This window comes from Typopeltis vanoorti, chromosome 22, assembly GCF_054136105.1.
Source record: "Typopeltis vanoorti isolate ZY-2024b chromosome 22, IOZ_Tvanoo_1.0, whole genome shotgun sequence".
NCBI classification, from domain to species: domain Eukaryota; kingdom Metazoa; phylum Arthropoda; class Arachnida; order Uropygi; family Thelyphonidae; genus Typopeltis; species Typopeltis vanoorti.
In genome coordinates this window covers 89,911,114-89,938,391 of record NC_143570.1, presented here as the reverse complement: position 1 = coordinate 89,938,391, position 27,278 = coordinate 89,911,114, and the positions used below count along the sequence as shown (strand labels likewise).

At 35.1% G+C, this 27,278-nt stretch overlaps 1 protein-coding gene across 1 annotated transcript in view; it reads right to left on the bottom strand.

The window, feature by feature from the left end:
• Window positions 1-6,537: 6,537 nt before the first annotated feature.
• The window catches only part of hay (ATP-dependent DNA helicase hay), a 337,042-nt gene continuing 316,301 nt past the window's right edge, over window positions 6,538-27,278 (bottom strand). The window contains exons 18-20 of the mRNA XM_090412093.1: window positions 22,206-22,354; window positions 10,421-10,543; window positions 6,538-6,781 (exon numbers count right to left, since the gene is read on the bottom strand). Of these exons, the coding sequence (XP_090268219.1) occupies window positions 6,656-6,781; window positions 10,421-10,543; window positions 22,206-22,354 (398 nt within the window). The 3' untranslated portion in view covers window positions 6,538-6,655. The remainder of the gene's footprint in view (window positions 6,782-10,420; window positions 10,544-22,205; window positions 22,355-27,278) is intronic.

The window sequence follows — 27,278 nt, the reverse complement described above, 5'->3', positions numbered from 1 at the left end:
AAAACCTTTGCAAACTCTAAGTATACTACTGTGTATCCATCTCTTTTGTCCAACGAAGCTGTCACCTTATTGTAATAAGTAGATTACTAAAACATCACTTCTATTTAGCATATCCATGTTGTCAACTCAGTTCTGGATCCTGATCCAACCATATCTCACTTATTCCAATTTTTGGTGAACAGACTTAACACAACCATTTCATTTGCCTTGTTTCTTACACTTCTAGCATTTGTATATAAGCATAAGTTCATTCTAGATCTATAACAAGTTTCACTGATGCCACTTTTAGATGTGACTTCTTCTCCATACCTAACTCAAACCATTTCTTTTTCTCTTTATTCATCTTAGAACAGTCTTCAAATCCAACCATTTTTCCCTTGTTCCCAGGTCATCCTCTTCCCTTTTTGTCTACACACGCATTTACATCTTCTTGGAGCATCAACCTTTCTCATGCTGTATTCCCCTGTCCACCCTGAGCCTTCCGATTTTCCTTGCACATGTGTTCTCTCATTCTCCACACTCATGCTACCCACTTCTTCATTCATAACCACCATTTCAATCTCTCCTTCCTTACTCTCCCACATCGGTTCTTACTTGATCAGATTCATTTTCTGCACGTATTTCTCTAGCAGTCTATCCAAATGACTCACACCAAAACCATTCAAATGCAGTCCATCACTTCAATTCATCCTTCAAACACATTCCACACATTAACAAACTGCACTCCTTTTCCCTCAACATTTCCAATAACAGATCATTCCCAATCTTCATTCTTTTCCTCATTTCATCACTGTCATAACTGGGCAACACAATGACTACCTTTCCTATTATCTTTTATCCTTCTCAACAACCTCCTGATATCCAATCTTACAAGTTCTTTGTTCCCAGTCAACTGTCCCTGTTACCACCACTAACTGTTTTGCTTGCTTATTCCTTATATCCAACACCCCAATCACTCTATTCATTTTAGCTCCAGGAAAACAAACCTTGTGCATCTTCTCATTTACCAGACCTCTAATAATTGATCCCCCCACAATGCCACTTACAGGTCTTTCATACCAATATCATTCGTTTTCATCATCTTCACTCTTTCATGCATATCTCGAATTCTCTTAATTTCATTCTGCATCTGTTTCATCTCTTGCCTCATCATAACCAACTGAGCTTTCAAATCTTGCATCATATTTTCACTCACATTCACTCTCAATTTTATCACCAGCCATACATACTTGTTCGCCGTCAATACCACTTGCCACCTTACCTTTAATTGCACTCTGTTTTTCAACTTCCACTACATTTGTATCGCTTTCGTCATTCTTACCATCGATTATTAAGTTCATCAGTTTGCTCGTTAGCTTTTTTAAAACTTTTTTACCAATTTTTCACTGCTCTTTTACACTGTCCCTCTTTGCTATCAGACGAACACTCATCCTTCTTGTGGCATTCTCACTACTAACATTTTCAGTTACTGATACATTCTGCTCGTCTAGTCTTCATTCAGATCACACTTCACACCCACCCACATAATTGAACGAATACATATAGCCCACCTCACATTTTAGGAAACAACTATAATCCAAATTAAACTCCTGTAAAGACAAACCCGCTGCCATCTTTATTTCGCCGATTACTATATTCTGCTCAAAAGTTTAATAATTTTTTGTAAACAAAATTGCCGGCCTGGTTGGTCAAGTGGTTAGTGTATCCACTCTCCAACCAAAAGGCTGCGGGTTTGAATCCCGCCATGGGCATGGGTGTTTGCGATTGTCTGTGAAAATACTAGTGGTGGTTGTCGGCGGAAGATGGCGTTGGTGTAGATGATGAACGTAGTTGTAGTTAGTGGATTGAGTATTTGAAACGGGGAGTTGTGGAGTAAGTGCCCTCCCTCAAGAGTCTTTGGACTCTGTGGAGGCATTATATAATAATAATAATAATAAAATTTTAAAAACACTGCAAGTGCACAACTTTTACAGCAACTCTTATGCATAAACACACTTATTTACAATTAATTATTCCAAAAAACTTATCTGAAACATGAACCTTCTTTATACAAACCTTCCAGCAAAACGTCGCCTAGCCTACTGTCACTTTTTCCTTGTTTCCATTAATAAGAAGAAATTTGAAATAACACAAGACAGTAAAAATGAAGAGCAACACAACCAAGTCAGCATGGTAGCCAGATGTTCTCGCCTTTCTGAACAACAAATGAACGCACAGTAGTACTGTATCGTATAGCTACATCTGGGTTTGAGTACCATATTTATCAATGTTTAGAATTTATTTAGTGCAGTTAGATTACATATTTTTTTTATTTTATTGATACTTAAAAACAGGAACTTTAAAGCGAGAACTACCTGTATTCATAAATCTTTCCTGGATAAACCACTGACCACCTTTTTTCTATTTCCCATATCATTTCTACGTATGGTATTCCTTTCATGCTTAGCAGTTGCTGGCTGAAAAACAAGGATGAACATTTTCTTTTTCTTCACGTCAGCTGCCCTCTCCAATTTGAAAAGCTCCTCTACTCCTTTCATAATTTTAAAATGGGAAATTGGAAATTTCAAGAAATTTCCAATTTCCCATTTTAAAATTTGTCTCATCAATGTTTGAAAATGACTTGCATTCAAGTAGCTTCTTGTCATGTTTAGTGTTGAATATTATAGACATTCATCTCTCCCTTTCTCTAATCACTACTGCCTGAATATATCATCTTAAACTTACTTTTTAAGAAAGATGTTACATGTTTTCTTAGTCTCAATAACAAAATTTAGAGGAACATGTCAACATGTTCCTCTAAATTTTGTGTCAGCTACCCTTCTTTTTCACTGACAGTGCCAATAAGTATCCTGATGAAATCAGCCAGTAACTTGTACAATTAGGAAACATCGCAGTAATGGACATAGAAGGTTCAGTATTCTCATCATTCCTTATAATATACATGCAAGTATCTCTTGTTCATGATAGCTGGATAATTGAAGATGAGGATGGAACAAATATTACTAATCATGAAAAAATATTGAAAAGATCGTATGTTATTCACATAAACTATTCAAGTGTGATAATAGCTTGGACTAACAAAATTTAGAAGGAATTGTCCCAAAGATAAAGAACAGTGATCATCCTATACTTAGAAGTAGAAAGAGCATCTTAAGATCAGAACTGGGAAAAACGGCAGGAATTAACAATATTCCAACAGAACTACATAAAGAAGGAGGAGACTATTGTTAGTGCTCCACAAAATTTGCCAGCAGGTGTGGAACACTGAGATCTGGCCAAAAGACCGGTGCACAATTATCCTTATTCCCTTAAAAAAAAAAAAAAAAAAGAAGAAGAAAACAGCAAAAAGTGCAATAATTTGGACAATCAGCTTCATCAGCCACCCAAGCAAAATATTTTTCAATATCTTACTCATGTATCGAAGCAAAAATAGAATTCAATTTTTCAGACTTCTAGGCTGGATTTAGAAAGAACAGGAGTACAATTGACCATATATTTATTTATGCTCCATATCAATGGAGAAAAATACGTAGAACATAATAAAGTACTGTGCCATAAAAAAGTGGGTGAGAGACTAAAGGGATGCTGCAGTTTCTATATACTAATGCCAGAAGTATCAGGAACAAGAGGAAGCATTTTTGGCATTGGTTAGTGTAACCTTGCCAAAAGTTATAGGCATTAGTGAGACTTGGCTAACAGTAGATGATGTAATTACAGGGATTATATGTAAAGGGTTTAGTATATTCAGAGAAGATATGATGTAGGGGAGGAGGAGGGAGAAGTACTGATTATGATGATAGCAGATGAATGGCAGCCAAAAAGAATAGGAGACAGGGAGGAGGGTGGCTGTTCATCAAGTAATCTGGCGTGAGATTAAGGCCATAATACAAAATATACAGTTAGTTGTTGTTGCTATAGGCCAGGGAGTTCTGCAAATGATCTGGAAAACATGCATCACCAGATTAGTATGAGTACAGGTCGAGTGATTATTATAGAGGACTTCAACTATGGAGATATAGACTGGAAGGAAGAAAGATCACATGGCAGGAAGGAAATAAAATTTATACACCTGCTAAGAGACAATTACTTAAGGCAGCATATGATGGAGGGGACTAGGAGTGGGAACGTATTGGACCTTATCATAGGATCAGAAGAGCTATCCATAACCAAGGCGACAACATTTCCTCCAATTGGTGAAAGTGACTATACGGTCTTGACTTGAGAAATTTCTACCAAGAAAGGATATTTGTGGAACTACAAGTCAGGTGATTATGACATGCTTAGGAAAAAGCTTAAATCTGTACCATGGCATAAAACACTGCAGAGAAAAGATGTTAGTAGTGCATGGTATATAGTTGAGGGTCATCTACAGGAAGTAGTATTAAATTGTATACCTATGGTAAGGAGGATGAATCAGGTAGGAGTTACATGGATGAGTAATATTGTTAAGCATGCAGAAGAAGAAAATGCTGTGGAGAGTATATGGAGAGAAAGGTTACCAGCAAACTCATGAAGAGTACAAGGCACAGGCAAGAAAGTTGACCAGCATGGCAAGGAAGGCAAAATCGGATTTTGAGAAGAATCTAGCCAAGAAGGCCAAAGGAAATCCCAAACAGTTCTTTCGTTATGGGGCAAGTAAAAGGATGAATGACTATGGAAAATTAATCTTAATGAAGATTAATCTTGATGATGGTCACGAGGAGAGAGAAGTGGATAAAATAGTTGAGTTACTAAGTGACCACTTTCCAAGGGTATATCATCCTAGTGAGGTTACTGCTTTAACCTATGTAACAGCAATAATATGGGAACAGAGGTGGATGAATTGGAAGTTCTTAGGATATTGCAGAATCTCAATGTAAATACAACTGTAGGATTAGATGGGATATCAGCTCAGGTTTTGCAAGAATGTGCAAGGAAACTGACAATGCCTTTCACTAGGCTCTTTAATTTAAGTCTCAGCTCTGGCAGAGTTCCAAGGGAGTGGAAAGAGGGCAAAATAATTCCTTTGCATAAGGGAGGTTCTAAGACTGCAGTAGCAAATTATAGACTGATCAATATCTCAGGTATGGTGGTGAAAGTATGGGTAGATAAATATATGATACTGTATAATGGTCAACATAGATTTGTGAAGGGTCAGGTCATGCCTTAGTAATTTACTAACTTTTATAATAGAGTAACAGCCGAGTTGGATAAAGGAAATTTCTAAACCATGATTTTGCAAAGGTATTTGATAGAATACCACATGGAACTCTGTTACACAAATTAGAACAAATGAGGATGTCTATGACACTGGTTAAGTGGATAAGAGGGTGGCTGCTAGATATCAAAAAGTGGTATATGGAGAGGCAGAATTGCGGCGAAAACAGGTGACTAGTGGTGTGCCTCAGTGCTGAGACCACTGCTGTTTAATTTGTACATAAATGATATAGGAAATAACCTGAAAGGAAATATTCAGTTGTTTGCTGATGATGCGAAATTAGGCAGACTAATAGTTAATCAAGGCGATGTGGAGAGCTTGCAGGACGATTTAAATAGGCTCGCGTTTCATCAATATAAGAACAGTATTCCAGGATAGAAATACTTTGATGGATTCCTAGAAGATAAATTTCACTAATTATCTGCATATTGTGCTATTATGTTATAAGTCTTACGATCTCTTGTATGTGTGGAGCTGACATACTGGATTGTGGCAGTGGGGGAAATTGACAAGAATGTTATTAACATCCTTGTATGAGATACCAGACCTTATCTAATTTGATGTGTACAGATTTGATAACCTTGATTTCTGGAAGATCATAAGTTGAGATGGTGCAAAAGCAAGTAACTAATAAAATATCTTCATTATTGAATGTTGATTATGGATCGCAGTTTGGATAAGTGGAGGGATTACAATAGAGACATATTTTGGTGAGTCATGTGGTAGCCTGTTTGGCTGACAGCTTCAAGAAGAAAATATCCACAGCACTGAAGGATTCATGCAAAGAAATCATATGATGTCTATCTAAATATTTGCCTTTTTGGAGCATATTTCTTGGATGAAGCTTCATGATGTGTTGTAAACCTTTATCAAAACATGGTGCCATTAAGTCAGGCAGTGTTTTCAAGCACTAGCAAAGAGAGTTAGCAATTTTCTTAGATGTTGATGGTATTTATAATTCATTTTTGTTTTTCAGGCAGCAATATTTCTGCTATCACTCTTCTCTGTTTATTTCAAATGAGAAATACCTTAGTCTTCAGAGACTCATCCAAGAAGTCATAATATTGCTTACTTCCCTTACAACATTTGTATTATTTTGTGTAGGGTATTTTTACTGAGAGTGGTGTGTGATATACAAATTATATGGTTAAGTAATGAATTAGCAGATTGATACTCCAGTTTTTTTTTGTGTATGGAAAATGCATTAAATGCTCTTATAATATTATAAACTGTTCTTTATATTAGTACTCATATTTTTTTCTCTTTTCATTATATCTAATGAAGTGGTAACTCAGTATGCTTGCTCCCTTTTTAAAAACTATGTATTCATAACAATTGACTGAAAGTTGTTTACTTTTTTATTTATGGGGAGAGGTTTGTTTTGCTGTCAATAATCACAAATTAACTTTATACAAATAATAAATATAATTAACTGAATTAAATAAAGCAGTTCATGTTTTATCTTCTAAGCCTTTTGAAAAGTGGATGCTTCAAAGAGAATTTACGGTCAGTAAGTCGATATTCCATATACACAGTATCATCAGCTCCAGAGATTGAACTCATAGTGCCAGGACGACGAGATATCTAAGTGGAAGGGGAAAAAAACATATTACTAATATAAGTGATGATCACTTCTTTTTTTAAAAAAAATGCTCTAGTTTAGTTATTATCCTTAACTAAATATATTCCTTAACTAAATTAAATAACAAATTTGGTATGAAAATAAGCAATAAAAAGCCAGACTACGAACAGGTAGGAAGGAACAATGAAAATGGCAGCTGCATTCTGAATGGGGAACTTAGTCGAGTTGATATGAAAATGTGGCCAATCGCAGACAATCATCCAAATGAACATTTATAGAAGTTAAAACATTTCAGCTATTTAAGGATAATTTTAGTGAATATGGAAACAGGCAAAGGAATAAGCAAAGCTGGTATGGTAGAGAGTCAAATTAATAAATTTATATGGAATAAGAGACAAATTAGTCCAAGCAATGAACAACTAGCTGTATGTAGTACAGCAGTGGTGTTTAACCTTTTTTTACTACTCAAGCTACTATAAAAAGTTATTCGGCAATCTACTTTCTTATATATAAGTTATTCAGCGTTCTACTCTCTCATATAGATCACGTTCCCCCAACCTGATATCTGATTACGCACAAATAAACAACTAAAAACTTTGTGTATTTAAAAATTTATTTATCACTCTTAATTATTTTAATACAACAAATATTTTAATATAACAAAAAACAACATATATACTGGAATAAAATATTTATTTTTCTATTTTGGAAAACCAAAGTTAGAAAAAACAACAGATTGATTACAAACTCACAAGTTTTTGTGAGTTTGTAATCAATCTGTTGTTCAGGAAAATGCTGGTTGATTAAAAAAAAAAAAGTTAATGTGAAATTTGGCATTGTTTGGACCTCGCAATATTTTCATAGTCAAGCTGATATGAAGAAATGGCCAATTGCAGACAATCATCCAAATGATCATTTGTAATTTGGTTTCTTAATTGATTTTATATGATGGTCATATTTGAAAAAGCGGATTCTGACAAGTATGTCGATCCAAAACACGACAAAATTTTTCGCGCAATATCCGTTAATATTGGGAATTTTTCATTTGCATACTTCCAAATGACTTCATTGTTTATTGATTTTAAATGTAAACTATTCTGAATGTTTATTATCTCAAGTTCTACTTCAGCTTGGTTTATATCAAACAGCCCACTAATTTTATTTGAAATTTCTGTGATGTTCAAGTTTTCTTGAAATGGATTATTGATAATAGATACAATCATTTCAGTTTTATTAAAATCTTTAAATCTTGAATTTATTCCTTCCTCAACTAATTCTATTTCACGAATAAATTCTTTTAAATCATAGCGAAGCATTTCTTGATTTTGTTCAAAAAAATTTTAATTAATATGGGAGATGTCTAAATTCGCATAACTTTATATTTTTCTTTAATAAAAGTAAGTATTGTTGGAAAGTTTTTATTGAACTTAACATGTCAATTAAATTTTTATCTCTACCTTGTAACTAAATTTAAATTGCTTAATTTCATACAGAAATCTACTAAAAATGATAAGTGTAACAACCATCTTTTATCACTCAATTGTGGATAAATATCTCCTTTTTCACCAAGAAAAATTTTTATATCGTTAATTAATACAAGAAATCTTTCTAAAAATTGACTTCTGCTGAGCCAACGAACATTATTGTACAACAGAAGTTCCCTATCATCATCTGCCTGTAATTTAAATAACTGCCGTTGCAGGGCTTTTCCTCAAACAGAATTTACAATTTTAAATGTAATATCCAAAACATCTTTTGTGTTTAATCTTTTACTACACAGTACTTGTTGGTGGATAATACAGTGGTACGTTAAAAAAATCTGGATATTTGTCATCGTTTTTACATAATGAAATGAAGCCTGATTTATTAGCTATCATTGCATGAGAACCATCAGTAGTAACAGACACAAGTTTAAAAAGCGGAAGTTTGTGTTGTTTCACAAATTCATCAAATGCCGAAAAAATGTCTTCTCCCCTAGTCCTTCCCAATAATGGTATAATTTTCAAAAGTTCTTCTTTACTTGAATAATCTTGAAATACCATGCGAATAAATACTATTAACTGAGCAATATCAGTGAAGTCGTTTGATTCATCAAATTGTAATGAAAACGCAACACACTGGTGAATGTCTGACAATAACCTGGCCTGGAAACTTTTCTCAGGCAATTGGAACTCTTCCTTTCGGCAATTTGAAACCTTGTCTGCAGCCTAGAAGTAGTCTCTCTCTAGCGACGTCTCAAACCGAGAAGCTCCTTTCTGGAAGCGGGAAACTCCTCTCTCAAGCAACGTGGATCCAGGCAATCTCTCTGACGGCGACTCTGGACCGGGTGGCCTCCTTTGTGACAGCAATTCTGGAACCGGGAACCCTTCTGCTTGCTTGAGTCCCTTTTTATTAGGCCTCCTCTCAGACCTCGCATGAAGTTTGGCAACCCCAAAGAATCGGTATGAGTCTTTCATCTTAAGTTTCAAGTTCGGCACACCTTTTGTTCTCCTCCGCTTTCTTTTGATTGTAAGTTGCTGGCCATTGGAAAGTTGTTTGAACTCTTTCTGAGTGACTTTGGAGATGTTTACACTCAGAGCCTGCAAGCCTTTCTCATACATACAAGTTTCAATAACAATCTTTCTAATGCCTCCATGTACAGCTTGCGACAAAAACATTGCCTTTGTTTTTAACACTCTAACATATTCTTATTAAAGCAGTATATACAGTTAGCTTCAAAAGAGTTATTTACAAAAACATCTAATACAAACTATACCGAGACAAACAAAGTTTATTTTTTTACAATATTCACATGGGACGTAACCTAAGTAAAAAAAATCGATGTAATGTGCTTTGGAATATTTAAGCTAGAATCGAGTTTTTACACTTTGCTTATAATCGTATTTGCTCGGCTCGCTGTTTGACTTCCACTGGTCCAAATTAATTCATTTACCTGGATTTATAAGAAAATTACCGATTTGACAATTTTAATGAAAAATAAATAAACAATAGCAATACACTTAAAGCAAATTAAAAATAATACAAAATAATGATAAATAAAATATTATGTTTTCAGTTTTAATTAAATTTGTAAGTAAGGAGGAATACATAAGAGATCGACCAAAACTCGCTCCCCGGTCAATCGCGATCAACAGGTTGAACACCCCTGCAGTACAGTATTCAAACCAATTTTAATTTATGGATCTGAGAGATGGGTTAAAAGTAACACAACTGATCAAAAATAGGACACAACAGATATAAGTGTGTTGTAAAAAAAAAAAAATTGAGGAGTAAACAGATAGCATCAACGGCAGAATCATATTCAAAATGAAGATACTAGGAAACTTGATATTGTTAGCATTCAGGAATGTGTGAGCAGAGTTTCTCTCAGGTGTTGTGGTTAACTGAACAGAATGGGAGAGGAATGGTTAGCAAAACAGGTTGCTGATGTCAATAAAACAGGAAAAAGACCCAGAGGAAGACCAAAATCTAGATGGATTGATGCAGTTAGAGGTGCCTTAGAAGAGTGAAATATAAGATCTAACAATATCGGAGTTGAGACAACACTAATTTTGATGAAAAATTGTCAATTAGATGTTAGAAATAATGTACATATAGTACTATCATATTATCCTGTCAGGAATTTAGTCACAGTGATATACCTGAGACGTGCTTCGTGAACTTCCTTCTCCACTTATTCTTTCTTCCTCATCAGCATCATTTGCTGTCAGTACTTGCTGAAGAAGTTGGGTTTGTTCTTCTTTTGTTCTATACAACAAATCTTCCTGAATAATAAAAAAAGAAATTTATGAAAATGCATACTACCACTACATTAATACAAGAAACAATTATGTGCTATAATAAATGAGTTGTATGAGACAAAATGCAACCTAGATTTCTTGAGAAGGCAGCAGTCAGCTCAAGTGTTGAAAGTTAATAAAATAAGTACAACTTTATTTTAGATTGGAACTTTATTATCTCTAGAAGAGAATGATGCTTCCTAATAAATAAGGAAATGTTCATAAACAAACATAAAAGAGGAGCAGTTTAGTGACATCATTCATCAATAAAACAGGAAAAAGACCCAGAGGACACAACACTTGAACCTAGACCCATTTTTAACTAATATAATGAGACATAAATTTTGTTTAATTTTAATTCTTCATGTCATTTATTTTCAATGGTATTGATGACAACACAGAATGATAAGACAATAATATTTATTAACTTATTTGCTGATATTTTGTTGGGATTATATCCAGCATCTTCATAGCACAGAAACAGTTTGTCACAGTATGCAAAGCAATGACAATTTGATATAAAAAGAGACAAAACAAATATTAATTAGATCTTAAAATGACTGTTTCCCATTTTGGTAAATTTATACAGCCATACTTGTTGAGGTTTGGAGTATGTTTTAAAGCTTCTGTTGATTCCAAAAACAATCTCTCTAACTTATGACTTCTATGTAGCACTTTTGTTTTCTTCCAATTAATCCTGTACGAAGTGGTATTAAAAGCATGGTCTGCTAGACCCAACTTGCCATAACAATAGTGCCAGATGTCAACGGTTCTTCCTGTCCGCCCATAATAAGTCTGGTTACAAGAACAGGTCACTTCATAAACTCCTGGATGTGATAAAGAAGAGAGTTTGTTCTTAAGTGAATGGATGAGATTTGCCAGTTTGACATAAGATTTAAATATGGTGTGTAGCTGATATTTATTGAGAGCTCTTAGATATCTTTTCAGACGTGCCTTGAATGTATGGGATGGTAACAGTTTTTGCTACAGTCTTGTGTGGTAGGCAATGGAGGAGATTTCTGGGGAGCATTTAGTATTTTTTCTATCCTATGGATATTATAGCCATTGACTAAGAAGGTGTGATATAAGTGAGTGACAGTGAGTTCAGCAGTAAGAGCACTGTCATTGGAACAAATAGCTCTAACTCTGTAAGTTAGTGTTTTTAGGATACATACTGTTGAGCTGGATGATGGCGTAGCTGTTTGTGCAAATATCTTCCTGTATATGTGGGTTTTCTATAAACAGAAAAAGATAAGGAACCATCTGGAAGCTGTGTGATTAGTGTATCCAGGAAGGGCAGACAGTCATTAGCTTCCTGTTTCATTGTGAAGTGGATTTTAGGGTGTGGGCTATTTAAACGCACTAAAAATGTATCCAATGTGTCTGGCCCATATGGCCAAAGCAAACACATCATCAACATAGTGTAGCCAAATCACTGGTTTGAGAGTGGCTTATTCATATCTAGCTTTTCCAAGTGTTCTTTGTAGAAATTGGCTAAAGGGGGAGAAAGGGGAAGAGCCCATTGCTGTACCATCTAGTTGTTTGTATATCATCTCTTTCCATGTAAAATAACATGTATGTATTGTAAATTTAAATAGTTCAAATATATCAGGAGGAAAATGTGACTTTAGTAAATCAAGGGTTTCAATTAACAGTACATTTGTAAATAGTGAAGTGATATCAAACTAATCATTACATCTGAACTTTTAAGATGTGTTAACAAGTTTATACTATGACGCTGGAGGATTTAAATTTTTTTTGATGCTGGTTTTTGACTTTGGTGAATTCTTTATTAGCCAATGCGTCAGCGATGCTGTCAAGGATATCCCACAGTTCGTTGTGTAGAGCATTGTTACTTGCATTTATTTTTGAGGGCTCCATATGAGTAGCGTTAATATGTTCACGTGATAATGCTAAACTTGCCCTTTTGTAAATATGTTGGGCTTTGGCTGAGTGGAACTTGTTTTTAATTCTGACACATTTTGGTATTGTATTGGTGTCTCAGTACATCTTTAATAAGGATAACCTGTTTAGCTGCCATGCCAATTTTAACTTTCCACTTACCGAATTGTTGTGACTTGCATACGATATCATCTCCATGAAGAATTCTCAAATGTATGGAAAGACTTATGTGTTCACAGTACATGTTATTTATTTTCAACGGTATTGATGACAACACAGAATGATAAGAAAATAATATTTATTGTGATAAACTATTTTTGTGCTCTGAAGATGCTGGATACAATATCAGCAAATAAGTTAATAAATATTATTTTCTTATCATTCTGTGTTGTCATAAACTAATCACACAGCTTCCAGTTGTTTCCTTATCTTATTCTGTTTATAGAAAACCCACACATACAGGGAGATATTTGCACAAATAGTCACACCATCATCCAACTCAACAGTATAGTATCCTAAAAACACCAACTCACAGAGCTATTTGTTCCAATGAAAATGATTTTACTGCTGAACTTACTCACTTACGTCATACCTTCTTAGCCAATGGCTATAATCTCCATAGAACAGAAAAAATACTAAATGCTCTCCAGAAAGGCCCTCCATTGCCTATTGCACAAGACTGTAGCAAAACTGTTACCATCCCATACATTCAAGGCACATCTGAAAAGATATTTAGAGTTCTCAATAAATATCAGCTATGCAAGGTATTTAAACCTTATGTCAAATTGGCAACTCTCATCCATTCACCTAAGGACCAACTCTCTTCTTTATCACATCCAGGAGTTTATGAAGTGCCCTGTTCTTGTGACCAGGCTTACTATGGACAGATAGGAAGAACTGTTGTCATCAACTAATCACACAGCTTCCAGATGGTTCCTTATCTTATTCTGTTTATAGAAAACCCACACATACAGGGAGATATTGCACAAATAATCACTAATTTACTATGTTGACATCCACCTTGGTGAACATAAAAAAACATCTGGCACTATCATTATGGCAAGTTGGGTCTAGCAGACCTTGCCCTGAGTCTGCTAGATACAGGGAAAAAACTTCTATATTGTCAGTAAAGTGAAAGAACATAAAATTATCTTGTTCTGTTGCATTGATTTGAAGAATAAAAGACAGTAAATATACTATTACTAAATAGATTCATTGCAAAGGTTGATCTCTGGTCATTTCAGGGTTTATTATTTTCACACATGCGAAATTTGTTTTTTTTTTGGGAAGAGACACAATAAATAAATTGTGCAGCAAAAAAGAGTCAAATATTGTAGGGCAGTAAGGAAAATTCCAAATAACACAGTACACATAAAGACAAGTGACAAAAAGGTCGCTCCACCATAGTTAATCCATTAATGGTTCTAAAATCACCATTCAGGGATTAACAGTAGAGGGGGTAATTGCATGATAAAAGGTAGAATGCCAATGAAGTTTTGATTCATGAAAAATGCTCGGGTGGTCTGGCTATTTTATCCACCTCGGCTGGTAGGGAGGTTAAGTATCGTTCGTACGCATGCATAACAACTGATAGTTTAGTTACCATTATTTGGCTAGTATTTGTAAAGCAGTATACAAGTGTATATACCTAATTATATGGTTAAAGTAGTTGTTGCAGTCAGTAAGAATATATTTTTCAATAAATTTATTATTCTTATTTTACTGTTACTCGTTTATTTTAACAAAAAGATACTACTGTTTCTATTTTTTCATTTTTTAAGCTTTTAACATAATTATTTATTTTGGATTTAATAAATATTTATTTCACTTTTGAAAGTATAATACACATAATGATGTCAAGAAAGTTTGAATCCGGAGCAGAGCTAGTAAAAGAAAACGACTCAGAGAAAAGGAAAAACAGCTAAATAGTCAAAAGGTGGCAATTTTGTCTTTTTTATGTTCTTCTGAAAATGAAGGAAGGGAAGAATTTCATAGAACTGAAGTTGTATCTCAAACTTCTTGGAATGAAAGTGAAACATTAGTATCAGTATCAGGAGGAGACCAAAGTGAAGAAGAACATCAAAATAATGTGGAAAACATAGGAGAGAAAGAAGTAAATGAAACGAATCAAGAGGATTTGAAGAAAATTTTCAATTGGAGTCTGTATTTACCAGCATGCACACTATCTCTTATCCTACTGATATAGCAGTGTAGTCAATTAGTATTAATGAACAATTTATCGAGCATATTTTAATAAATATGCCTCAGAATGTTGTTAAAATTGAAAATTAAAAAAATAATACACAGAACGCAATAGAATATATGTCAGAAATGTAAATGAATTGCATTTTTACTGTAAAAAGGCGAATGGAACAAAGGAGAAATGAGAGTGGCTAATTTTTTCAGAAACCAGAAAGCAATTAACTGCTTTGTTTGTAAATTGTTTTCTAAGTCAAATAATAGCTTAATGAAGGGTTTTAATGACTGGAGAAATATATAACAGATATAACACAAACCTTATGTGATCATGAACATTCTATTGAACATATACGAGCGATGTCCACATGTAAAAGAAAATCAAGTTCTGTAAATAGTCGAATTGATGAAACAAATACAATGTGAAGAAAATTATTGGAGAGATATTTTAAAAGGAATAATAGCTACCATTAAGTTACTAAGTAAACTAGGGCTAGCATTTAGAGGCAATACAAATGATATTTTTTCTGATTCTTGTAGAAATTATTTAAGTGAATTTGATTTTTTAAAACATCACAAGAAAATGTATGCCAAATGTGGTTCTGGCAAATCGAATTATCTTTCTTACCACACTTGTAACGAATTCATAGTGTTAATAGATAATAAAACAGGAAATAAAAACAAGAGAAATTAAGGAAGCTGCTTATTTTGCAATAACACTCAATTCAATGCCAGACATTACCCATAATGACCAACTAGCTATTATATTTAGGTATGTTACCGCAAATTCTGACATTAGAGAAACATTTATCAGGTTCATCAGTATTACACAACACAATTGCTTATATTTAGAAAAGGTAGTATTAAAAAAATTAGAAGAATTATCTTTGGAGATAAAAATGTACAGAGGGCAAAGCTATGATAACGCTGTCAATATGAAAGGTGTATATACAGGTTTACAAGCTAGGCTGAAAAAAACAGTCCCTCTGCACATTATATACCATGCTCCAGTCATTCCTTAAATTTAATTGGCAACTATGCCATGGAATATTGTCTGGAAGCAGTGCAATATTTTTGTATTATTCAAAATATATATAATTACTTCAACAAGAAGATGGGGTGTATACTCCTGAAACATTTAGAAAAAAAGTTTAATAGTTAAAAGACTAAGTGAAACAAGGTGGTCTGCAAGAGCTGATGCTATATTGGCTTTGAAATGTGGATATAAACAAATTAAAGAGGCATTACTTGAACTATCCATTTCTCCTATGAAAAACCTATTTCTAAATTAGAGAACTCATCACTGACTGAACATTTTGACAATTCAGAAACAGCAACTTTAACAGAAATTTTACAATCAATAAATTCTACTAGTAAATCTTTACAAGATCCTGATATGGATTTGTTGTAAGCTAAGTTTTTACAGTCTTAAGTTGGTTTTATTTTAGATATAATAAATAGTTTTGCTGTTTTAAATGAAGAAGCAAATTTATTAACAGATGAGATAAAACTTAAAGATGAGAAAGAAAGAGTGAAAAAAAAAAAAAATGTGACGAAGTTTCACAATCTAACGATGAGATTATATTACATGGGAAAGAAAATTTCATTGTTAATACTTTTAATGTCATTTGTGAAATTAATGAAAGAGCAAAAAGCTATTTAGACATATTAGATATGTTTGACATTTTTTTGAAGAAAGATATAGATCAAGACAAGTACGAGACTAGTATTAACAAAATTTTACAAACTTATGTGACTGATATTGACTCAGAAAAAATTTATTTATGTTAAGCAATTTTTAATAATGATAAAGGAAGAAAATTCTTCAATCAAAAACATGCACAAATTTATAAACGATAGGTTAAAGTCTACTTTTCCAAACGTAGAAACAATTTAAAAAATATTTTTGACGATGCCTATTTCAAATGCAAGTGCTGAATGCTCATTTTCAGTTTTGAAACGAATAAAAAATTATTTAACAAGCAACTTGCACCAAAATAAAACAAGCGACCTGTCGTTATTATGCACTGAATCAGATGTAATGGACTCAATTAATTATGATGACATTACAGATATATTTGCTAAAACCAAAGCCATAAATAAAAACTTTTAGTTATTAATTTTAAAAAAAATTTAAATTTGAACTGATTTATTTTTAACTTTTTTTAAATGCAAATATATGTATACCAATATTGTGTTATTTTTATTTTATTAAAATGAGTTATTATGGAAATGTCGACTTTTATTTTCAATACAGAGAGGCTGTATACTCGATTGGAGGAGTTATACTGAGAGAAAGTAGGGGAGACAAGAGATCTGGGGATGGTGATTGATAGGACACTGAAATTCAGGGAACATATTGCAAAGGTGGTGAAGATAACCAAGAGGATTGCTGCAATACTGAGAGGGAAGCTAACCTGCAGAGATAAGAGTTATCGTTATTATATTAACACCTTATAAGTAATTAGGTGTTAATAAGTTGATAATAAGGTGTGACACTTTTAGCAACTCGTATATGAAAATATGATTCTGCATTACTTCAACCTTGGTATCACCTCTGGGGTCCGGCTCTCACCGAAGAGACCTCAATAAAGGTTGAAACTGGTCTGCGTAGTGACCCTTCCCATAATGCATTATACATGTCCACAAGGAGATGTGCTTTACATTATAGGATACTAAAGGTGGTATGACTTCACATCACTTTTACCACGACTTGCCCCAGTCCTGAAAATACTTCAGGTGCAAACTTTGTTTGCTTACACTTGGATAAAGGAATAATCTAAGTATCAATTTCTTGGTGTCTTTAATTTATAGTATAACCAAGTGAAAAAACTTGGTTATACTATAAACAGACTTGTTCTTTTGATGCCTCATAATGATGTTGTGCCTAGGGCTTCCAAAAGTATAAATGCAGCCCTGGCTAGACACAAGGCATGGTCTGCCTTGGATCAATTGGAAGAAAACAAAAGTGCTACACTGAAGTCAAAAGTCAGAAAGATTGTTTTTGGAATCAACAGAAGCTTTAAAACATATTCCAAACCTCAAGAAGTATGGCTGTATAAATTTAACAAAATGGGAAAAAGTCATTTTAAGATGTCCTTTCGTTTAGGCTTACACGGTGATCAGAATACATTATGGAAAATTATGGAGACAACTACTGTGTTTGAGTAAAACTTTAGTTTAATATAAACCAAAATGAACACTCAACGTTTCGATCTTTATATCAAGATCATCTTCTGGAGCAGGGGTTCTCAACCTTTTCCAGTGGCGTACCACTATATTTAATTCAAGATATTAGATGTACCAGTAAGGCAGTGGCTCATGTACCACCAGTGGTACGCGTACCATAGGTTGAGAATCCCTGTTCTGGAGCATATACAGAGAAACAAGTTGCACTACAATCTACATGGTTTGCTAAAGTTACTGAGCCGGTATGTGTCGGTTTGCGATAGACCGTGAAGGATAGATTGCCTGAATGAAGATGTGTGACCAGTGTATCCAGGAATGGGAGTGAGTTCTGATTTTCAATTTCGATAGTAAATTGTATGCATTCATGTTGTTTGTTCAGATGGCTAAGGAATTGTGTCTAATGTTTGTTGCCATGTGGCCAGATAACGAAAACATCGTCAACGTATCTAAGCCACACTGTAGGTTTTAGAGTGAAGGAATCAAGAGCATTTTGCTCAAAAGGCTTCCATATAAAAGTTAGCAATTGGGGGGGGATAGTGGTCAGCCCATGGCCGTACCTTCTTTTTGTAGGTAAAATTTATTTTGCCACACGAAGTAACCGGAGCATAGTACGTAGACAAAGAGGGCCGTAATGTCGGGCGGAAATTTGTTCTGTAGGAGAAGAATTGTGTCATTGATTGGGACATTTGTGAAAAGGGCAGAAATGTCGAAACTGACTAATAGATCATCTTTTCCAAGTGTTATGTTTTTAATTTTGTTTATAAAGTGTTGTGTGTTCTTTATATAGGAGGGGGAATGACCTACCAACTCCTTGAGTGTTGACGCTAATTAAATTCAAGAAAATTCTAGAAGTAAAACACTTGACCAAAGACTAGAGACCGCAGATATGAGAATCCTGAGAAAGATTAGAGGTGTGAACAGATGGCATCAATGGCAATATCATATTAAAAACAAGGATATTAGGAAAGAACTTGACATTATCAGCATCCAGGAATGCATTAGCAGAGCTAATCTCAGGTGGTATGGCCATTTGAAAGAATGGGCGAGGAAAGATTAGCAAAAAAAGTGTTCTCTGCCAACTTGGCAGGAAAACGACCCAGAGGAACACCAAGATATAGGTGGATCAATACGGTACAAAGTGCATTAGACGATAGAAATATAAGATCTGGTCATGTTGGAGTCTGTACAAGTAACAGACTGATTTGGAGGAAAATTGTAGATAGGAAGTTAGTAATGATGTAAATTTTTCATGTAGTACTATCATATCCTGTACACCCCTTGAGGGTACATGGCAGGAATTTGATGATGATGTATGGGTCAGTTTTCTGTAAACAGAGAAAGCCAAGGATCCATCAGGCTGATGTGTAATCAGAGTGTCTAGAAAAGGGAGACTGTTGTTTTCTTTTTCCAAGGTGAACTCGATTCTGGGTGGTGTTGATTGTGTAAGTGTGCCATGTGGCCAAATAGAGAACACTTCATCCATGTAGCATAGCCAGACAGTGGGTTTTTGTGGGCTAAGTTTAAGGCTTTTTCTTCAAAAGTCTCCATAAAGAAGTTTGCTGGGGGGGGGGGAATGAAGAACCTATGGCTGTACCCTCTATCTGTTTGTAGAATTTACTCTACCAAACGAAATAGACTGAGTTCATGGCAAACTGCAATAAGGCTGAGATATTGGGAGGAAATTTGGTTTGGATAAGATCTAAGGTATCTTTGAGTGGGTTATTTGTGAATAAGGAGGATACATCAAAAGTGGTCATTATGTCAGTGTGTTGGAGTGAGAGGTTCTCTATACTGGCTTTAAAGTGGACTAAGTTTTTAATGTGTGATGGTGTGTTGCCAGTATGTGAGCACTTTGGTTAAATGTTTGGCTAATTTGTATGTGGGGGAATCAATGCCATCCACAATTGGACGTAATGGCACATTCTGCTTATGGATTTTTGGTAGGCCATATATTCGGGGGGGGGGGTCTAGAGTTGAAAGGATTTAGTTTGTTAGTCACTTCCTCAGGCCAAGAAGTAACCTTCTTAAGGAGCCTTTGGAGTGTTCGATTTGGGAGCTGGTGGGATCATATTCTATAGGGAGGTAAGTAGACTGATCTAATAGTAAAGAGGAAAGATTACCTGGGTAGTCAGTTTTGTTTAGAACTACAGTGGCATTTCCCTTATCTGCTTTAGTAATTATTACTGTGTTTCTGTTGTTTTTCACTTCTTGCAAAGTTTTGAATTTTTCTTCTGACAGGTTTGGCTTGGGTAAGAATACTGGCTACATCCAGTCTGATGTTGTTGGCAATATGGTTGGGAAGAATACAGATATTTCTTTCTACCTGTATCATTATTTTTTCTATGGGGGATCTTTTCAGGTGCTATTGTGAAGTTGTGGCCACATGTGAGTGCACTAAGGGAGGGATGATAGGTTTATTACTGTATTGAGACGTAGTTGACGTTTGGAAGCTATATTCTTTTTTAAACTTTCAAATTTTTTAATGTGCCAACATCATATTCTTTTTCTGCTAAAGCATTAAAGATGCCGGAAAGGATCGTCCAAAGTCGACGTTCAGCGTAGTAGTTAGCTCTCCCACTAGCACACAAATAGTGTCATTGATGTCGGTCAAGAGAATGTGGGTGATGGCAATCTGCTCCTGCAGAAGAGCAAAGCTAGCATGTCTGCATGTGTGGAGAACCTTCGGTGATGTAAATCGGTGTCTTACTTTTACACAGTTCAGGATCACATTATTATTCTGGCAGCATTTTAGAAAGGCTAATCAATTTAATTGTCTTGAAATCTTCAGGTTAACTTGCCATACTGACGGGCCTCGAGTGTGATGGAATGTCTGTGGATGATTGTAATTCTTGTAGATAAGCTTATACGTTGGTTAGACATACTTCTAATTTTTTAAGATATTACAATGTAAACTAAATTATTAATTATAAAAACTAATTAATAACTACCTATAATTTACACCTATGTTTTACAGTGCCTACACTGTAAAAGGCCTCATCAGAAGGTAGAATTCCAGATGATTAGAGTAGTTACATAGTGCCCATCTAAGAAAAAGAAAATTAAACTGTTGTACCTTCTCCAACCAACAGGGCATGGGTTCGAATTCCACCATGGGCATTGATATTCGTGATTGTCTTTAGGTGGGAGATGAATTTCATCACCTGATGTGAGACTACCACCCTGCTTATTGGAGACCTGAAGTGGTTTGAAAAAGTTCCATGTTTGGTCTTCAGTGGAGGGTTTCTGGACTATGTAAAAATAAATAAAAATTTACAATATATATATATATATATATAAAACTGATTAAAAGGAAAAAAAAAAAAATCCTTAGCCCACCCACAGTACCAATATATTATACGTTTACTAATAGCATTTTGTGGGTGGGAACAACATAAAAAAGTAGACGAGAAACTTATAGATAAGCTGGTTTCAAGTCAAACATAGGTTGTCATCATCAAATTATTAGAAGACAAATAGTTGAGAATGGTTCCAAAAACAATCTGAAGAGTTTTAGATGACAGCTTTGAAAAACTTGTGATGCAATGAAGAATATGCATAGAAAGTGAAAGATGTTATAATGAGAAATGCATATGAAAGTCCACGCGGTTAGCCTAGTGGCTGTGCACTTCGCAACCATATGCATGGGGAAGAAGTGTCCGAGGTTCGATTCCCATCAGTGATGTGAGGAGCTTCTTCAAGAATCTTCCTCAGCCATAGTAAAGTTAGCTGGTCTTGGGCGTGGACAGTAGGGTTCCTCTCCCCAGTTTATCTGGGGTTTTTCATCCCGCAAAGCAAGCAAACTGGCCTTGAGAACTCAACACCACTGTGGAGATAGGATACACCGGTGTGTAGGGCTGACCACCTTATCCTGTGAACTGTTGAGGTCCAATGATTAATAAACCCTCGACACCGCAAGGTAAAAGAGGATAAAGGAAGATGAGATGCATATGAAATAAAGTAGCGACTCCAAACTATTTCATGTTTTTTTTTTAATTTCACTGACCTCTCTTTTGGTTAAGGAACAATCATAAAAGAGGTATTATGCTACTTTCCTAACATCCCGCATGTTTCAAGCACACAATGAAAATTTGTCATTTCATACTACTGTTCCTTCAAAAGTTCCCACTGTTGCCACCCTTGACTGACTAATGTCTCTTGGTAATTTCAATTCTGGGAAACCAAGATCGAAATGCTACTACTACTAATAATAATTATTCAAATATTTGCATTCCTCTTGTTACAATGACTTTGCTTGAAGCGTTTAACTTTTCAGGTTTTTTGAAATGAAATACATATTTCTTCTCTATTTTAATGATAAAATATTTAATGGTCATAATCATATAGAGTACAAAATACTTACTTCATCCATACCAGCTAGTTTTGTAATAACTTTATAGCTGTAGCCTTGATTTACCAAGAATCTCTGACGTTTTCTGGAATAATGCATTTCCATTGTATCTTGAGATACAAGTGAATAAAAAAATGCATTATATTCTTCAGCCATTGCTCCTAGTTTCAGATAAAAAAAAAATATCATTAGTCACTGCAAAATAATATTTAATTACAATTGTATAAAGAACATTCCAGTATTTTCTGAAAATATTACTTAGATGTGTATTATATTATGTAAAAGACAAAAGCATAGAAACTGATTTTTTTCACTAGTAAATATTGTACTAATATTCATTTCCTTACACCTCACCCTCCATTTATCCAAACTTAAAAAAAAATTACATGATCAGATACATTTGGTGTTTATGTCGCATTACATGTTTCCACTGCAATGTCTGTAGCATCATCACAACAAGGACAAATGTTTAACTGGCTATAGACAAAATTATTATTATTATTACGTAACACCTCCAGGGAATTCAAAGGCTTATCGAGGGAGGGCACCTACTCTACAATTCTCTGTCTCCATCACTCCACCAACCGCAATGCTCAACTAGTAGACACATATAGGATTTGCAATCCTAATCTCCAGGCTTACACGTACATGAATCAAGGTATTGGTACTCGTATTGATCAAATTTACATCTCTTCTTCCCTTATAAATAGGATAATTCAGATAAAACATCTTGACATCAACATGTCAGATCATTATCCAGTTATACTTAAGTAGTTCCACTAGATGGAAAAAGTAGAGATCTGTTGCAGACCTTGGAGACTTCCACCAAATTTTCCGTTGATCATTTCAACCAAATTCCAGATCCTCTGTTCAAATTCGAATAATGTTATCTGAAATTGGGATATGTGGTTAAAATCAAACCAGCAGTAAAACAAAATATGATAGAATGGGGAAAGGAACAAGCATTCCTCAAATGGAAAAGTTGAAAGACCTGTATAAAGAGAGAAGCTGGTTCGTAACAAACCAACGCAATGGTATACAACAGGGGTGTTCAACCCGTCGATCGGGGAACAATTTTTGGTCGATCTCTTGTGTATTCCTCCTTACTTACAAATTTAATTAAAACTGAAAACATAATATTATATTTATTATTATTTTTAATTCGCTTTAAGTATATTGCTATTGTTTATTTATTTTTCGTTAAAATTGTCAAATCAGTAATTTTCTTATAAGTCTGGGTAAATGAATTAATTTGGATCAGTGGAAGTCAAACAGTGAGCCGAGTGAATATGATTATAAGCAAAGTGTAAAAACTCGATTGTAGCTTAAATATTAAATATTCCAAAGCACATTACATTGATTTTTTACTTAGGTTAAGTACCATGTGAATATTGTAAAAAAATAAACTTTGTTTGTCTCGGTATAGCTTGTATTAGATGTTTTTGTAAACAACTTTTTTGAAGCTAACTGTATATGCTGCTTTAATAAGAATATGTTAGAGTGTTAAAAACAAAGGCAATGTTTTTGTCGCTGAAGCTGCACATGGCGGCATTAGAAAGATTGTTATTGAAACTTGTATGTATGAGAAAGGCTTGCAGGCTCTAAGTGTAAACATCTCCGAAGTCAGTCAGAAAGAGTTCAAGCAACTTTCCGATGGCCGGCAACTTACAATTAAAAGAAAGTGGAGGAGAACAAAAGGCGTGCCGAACTTGAAACTTAAGATGAAAGATTCATACCGATTCTTTGGGGGTTGCCAAACTTCATGCGAGGTCTCAAAGGAGGCCTAATAAAAAGGGACTGAAGCAAGCAGAAGGGGTCCCAGTTCCAGAATTGCCGCCCGGTCAAGAGTCACCGTCAGAGAGACTGCCCAGATCCACGTTGCTTGAGAGAGGAGTTTCCTGCTTCCAGAAAGGAGCTTCTCGGTTTGAGATGTCACTAGAGAGAGACTACTTCTAGGCCACAGACAAGGTTTCAAATTGCTGAAAGGAAGAGTTCCAATTGCCGGAGAAAAGTTTCCATGCTAGGTTAATGTCAGACATTCACCAGTGTGTTGCGTTTTCATTAAAATTTGATGAATCAAATGACTTCACTGATATTGCTCAGTTAATGGTATTTATTCACATGGTATTTCAAGATTATTCAAGTAAAGAAGAACTTTTGAAAATTATATCATTATTGGGAAGGACTAGGGGAGAAGACATTTTTTGCATTTGATGAATTTGTGAAACAACACAAACTTCCGCTTTTTAAACTTGTGTCTATTACTACTGATGATGCTCCTGCAATGATAGGTAATAAATCAGGCTTCATTTCATTATGTAAAAACGATGACAAATATCCAGATTTTTAACATACCACTGTATAATTCACCAACAAGTACTGTGTAGTAAAAGATTAAACACAAAAGATGTTTTGGATATTACATTTAAAATTGTAAATTCTGTTCGAGAGAAAGCCCTGAAACGGTGGTTATTTAAATTACAGGCAGATAATGATAGCAAACTTCTGTTGTACAATAATGTTCGCTGGCTCAGCAGAAATCAATTTTTAGAAAGATTTCTTGTATTAATTAACGATATAAAAATTTTTCTTCATGAAAAAGGAGATATTTATCCACAGTTGAGTGATAAAAGATGGTTGTTATACTTATCATTTTTAGTAGATTTCTGTAAGAAATTAACATACATACATCTTCAAGGCCCACCATTCCTAATTGGGTTGTGGGGGCAAACAGCTGCAAGAGGAACTTCCAATAGTCACGATCCTCTGCCACCAAGCTCAGGTGTCCTGGTGGAATTCCCAAATGTGTCCGCCCAAGGTTTTGGATATAATCTATCCAGTGATAGATTATATCCAAATAGATTAGAACAAGCCAGAGGGTGGGAGGCTTGGCAAAGAGAGCCTGCTGAGGGACCCTCTCTTTTGGCATTCTGATCAGGTGCCTGTACCAACGTAACTGTGATTTCTCAACACGGAGAAGCAGTGGTTGAGTATTGAGGGTTTCCCGAATTGCAGAGCTTCTGACTCTGTCGAGTCTTGTCAGCCCCGCAACCCCTCGAAGGAACCTCATATCATTACCCAACTCAAATATTTCGGTCATTACCTAACTCTCATAACCATAGGTGAGGATGGGGACATAGACTGTATTGAAGACAGCCAGCTTTGCCTTCTGGCTTAACTCCCGCTTCAATACTACCGAACAGCTAAGCTCCTGCAATATTGAGCTTGCTAAGCCAATTTGAGTATCTAGCTCTACGTCCCATTTTCCATCATTCGTGAATATGGACCCAAGGTATTTAAACTTCTCCACCTGCCTCATTGGGACTCCACTTACATGTAGAGTGCACTGGGATGGTTGTCTTGAGACCACAAATGTTTCATTTTTGGCCACACTGATCTTCATTCTGGTGTCTGCACAAACAGCTACAAACCTATCCAGGGTCTGCTGGAGGTCATCTGTGGAAGAGCTAATCAGAACTAGGTCATCTGCAAAAAGCAGATGTCCAATGCTACATCTTCTAATTCTGATACACTCACTGCCTCGGCTGTGCCTATCAATCCAGTCCATCAATATTATGAAAAGGAGGGGTGACAGAACACACCCTTGGCGGAGGCCAACAGAGACTGTGAAAGGTTCAGACTTTGTGCTGTTTACCCTGACACAAAACTCTGGCCATTCATACAGGGACTTGATGGCAGCTAATAGGTGGCCACTCACTCCATACTCCTGTACTACTTGCCAAAGCTTATCCCGAGAAACCCGGTCATATGCCTTCTCCAAGTCCACAAAACATGTGTAGACATACTCTAACCAAGTGAAAAATAAACTTTCAACATGTATAGACATTCTTGGCATATTCCCAAGATTTCTCAAAGATTTGCCTTAAAGTGAAGATTTGGTCAGTTGTGCTTCTACCAGGACGAAAGCCACATTGTTCTTCCTGGAACTTTGACTCAACTATTAATTGGGTTCGAGGTTATATGGTGAGTGGTCGGTGTAATTTAGCGCTCGTGTAAAATTGGTGATTTTTGGTGTTTTTTGTGTGTGTTTTTCCTTAGAAAATTGGTTTTATAGTATATTAGAACGATTTTCGTGTTTTTAGAGTATTTTGTGTGTCTTTATAACATATTTTATTGGGGCTGTCACCGCTAGAGGGATTCGTAGTCTGTAGTGTTCGTGAAAGCTCCGGATAAGATAAGTATTATTTTCAGTTATCGTTGATAAATTTATATTGCGTAGTTTTGTTTGCCTTGCATCTTGTAGTGCATCTTTTTGTGTGTTTTTGGTGTGTTATAATTTATAATTTGATAAAATACGTTGCAAGTAAGTATGGCTCCAGTATGAAGGAAAATGGCGGCCAGTAATGATGGTTTGCCATCTTTATCAAAGAACGGTAGTATAAAAGAGATGATTCAGTGTACTAGCTGCGAAATGTACGTTTTGCGGAGTGCGGTCGAAGTGTGGTTAGATGATAATAAAGGAGTGAATGTGTGTAGAAAATGTAGGGAGAATGAGAAATTGAGTATTTCGGATCGTGAGTGTGATATTTTTGTCAAACTTCAGAATGAAGAAAATAGGGATATGACAAGAAACGGCGAGGTTGTACCAGAGAATTGTGAGAGTGTGAATGTAGAAAGTGTGAATGATAGTATTAATGGTTTTACTGAGAATAAAAAAGATGAGATAGACGCAATGAGTGAGATTGCGTTGTTGAATGGTGCGATACAAAGGGCAAAACAGCAGCTAGAGCGTATGAGCAAAAGTAGACTGAATGAACCGGCCAATAATAAAAAGTATGACAGGAAAAATAGACGTATGAGTGTGAACATGAACAAAATGAAGGATAGAGTGCTGTATGGAGACTCGTTAGTAAGAGGTGTGATAGTAGAGGATTTGACAAAATCGTACCAACCTGGTGCAACCATAAAGGATGTAACTGAGTCTATTAGAGAGCAAAAGGAAAGGGTGAAAGAAATGATTGTTGTGGCAGGTACGAATGATTTGAAAGGAGACAAAATGGAAATGATAGAAGACCTGAATGAATTGTTTGAGGTAGCAAAAGAAAAGAGTGAGAGAGTTAGAAT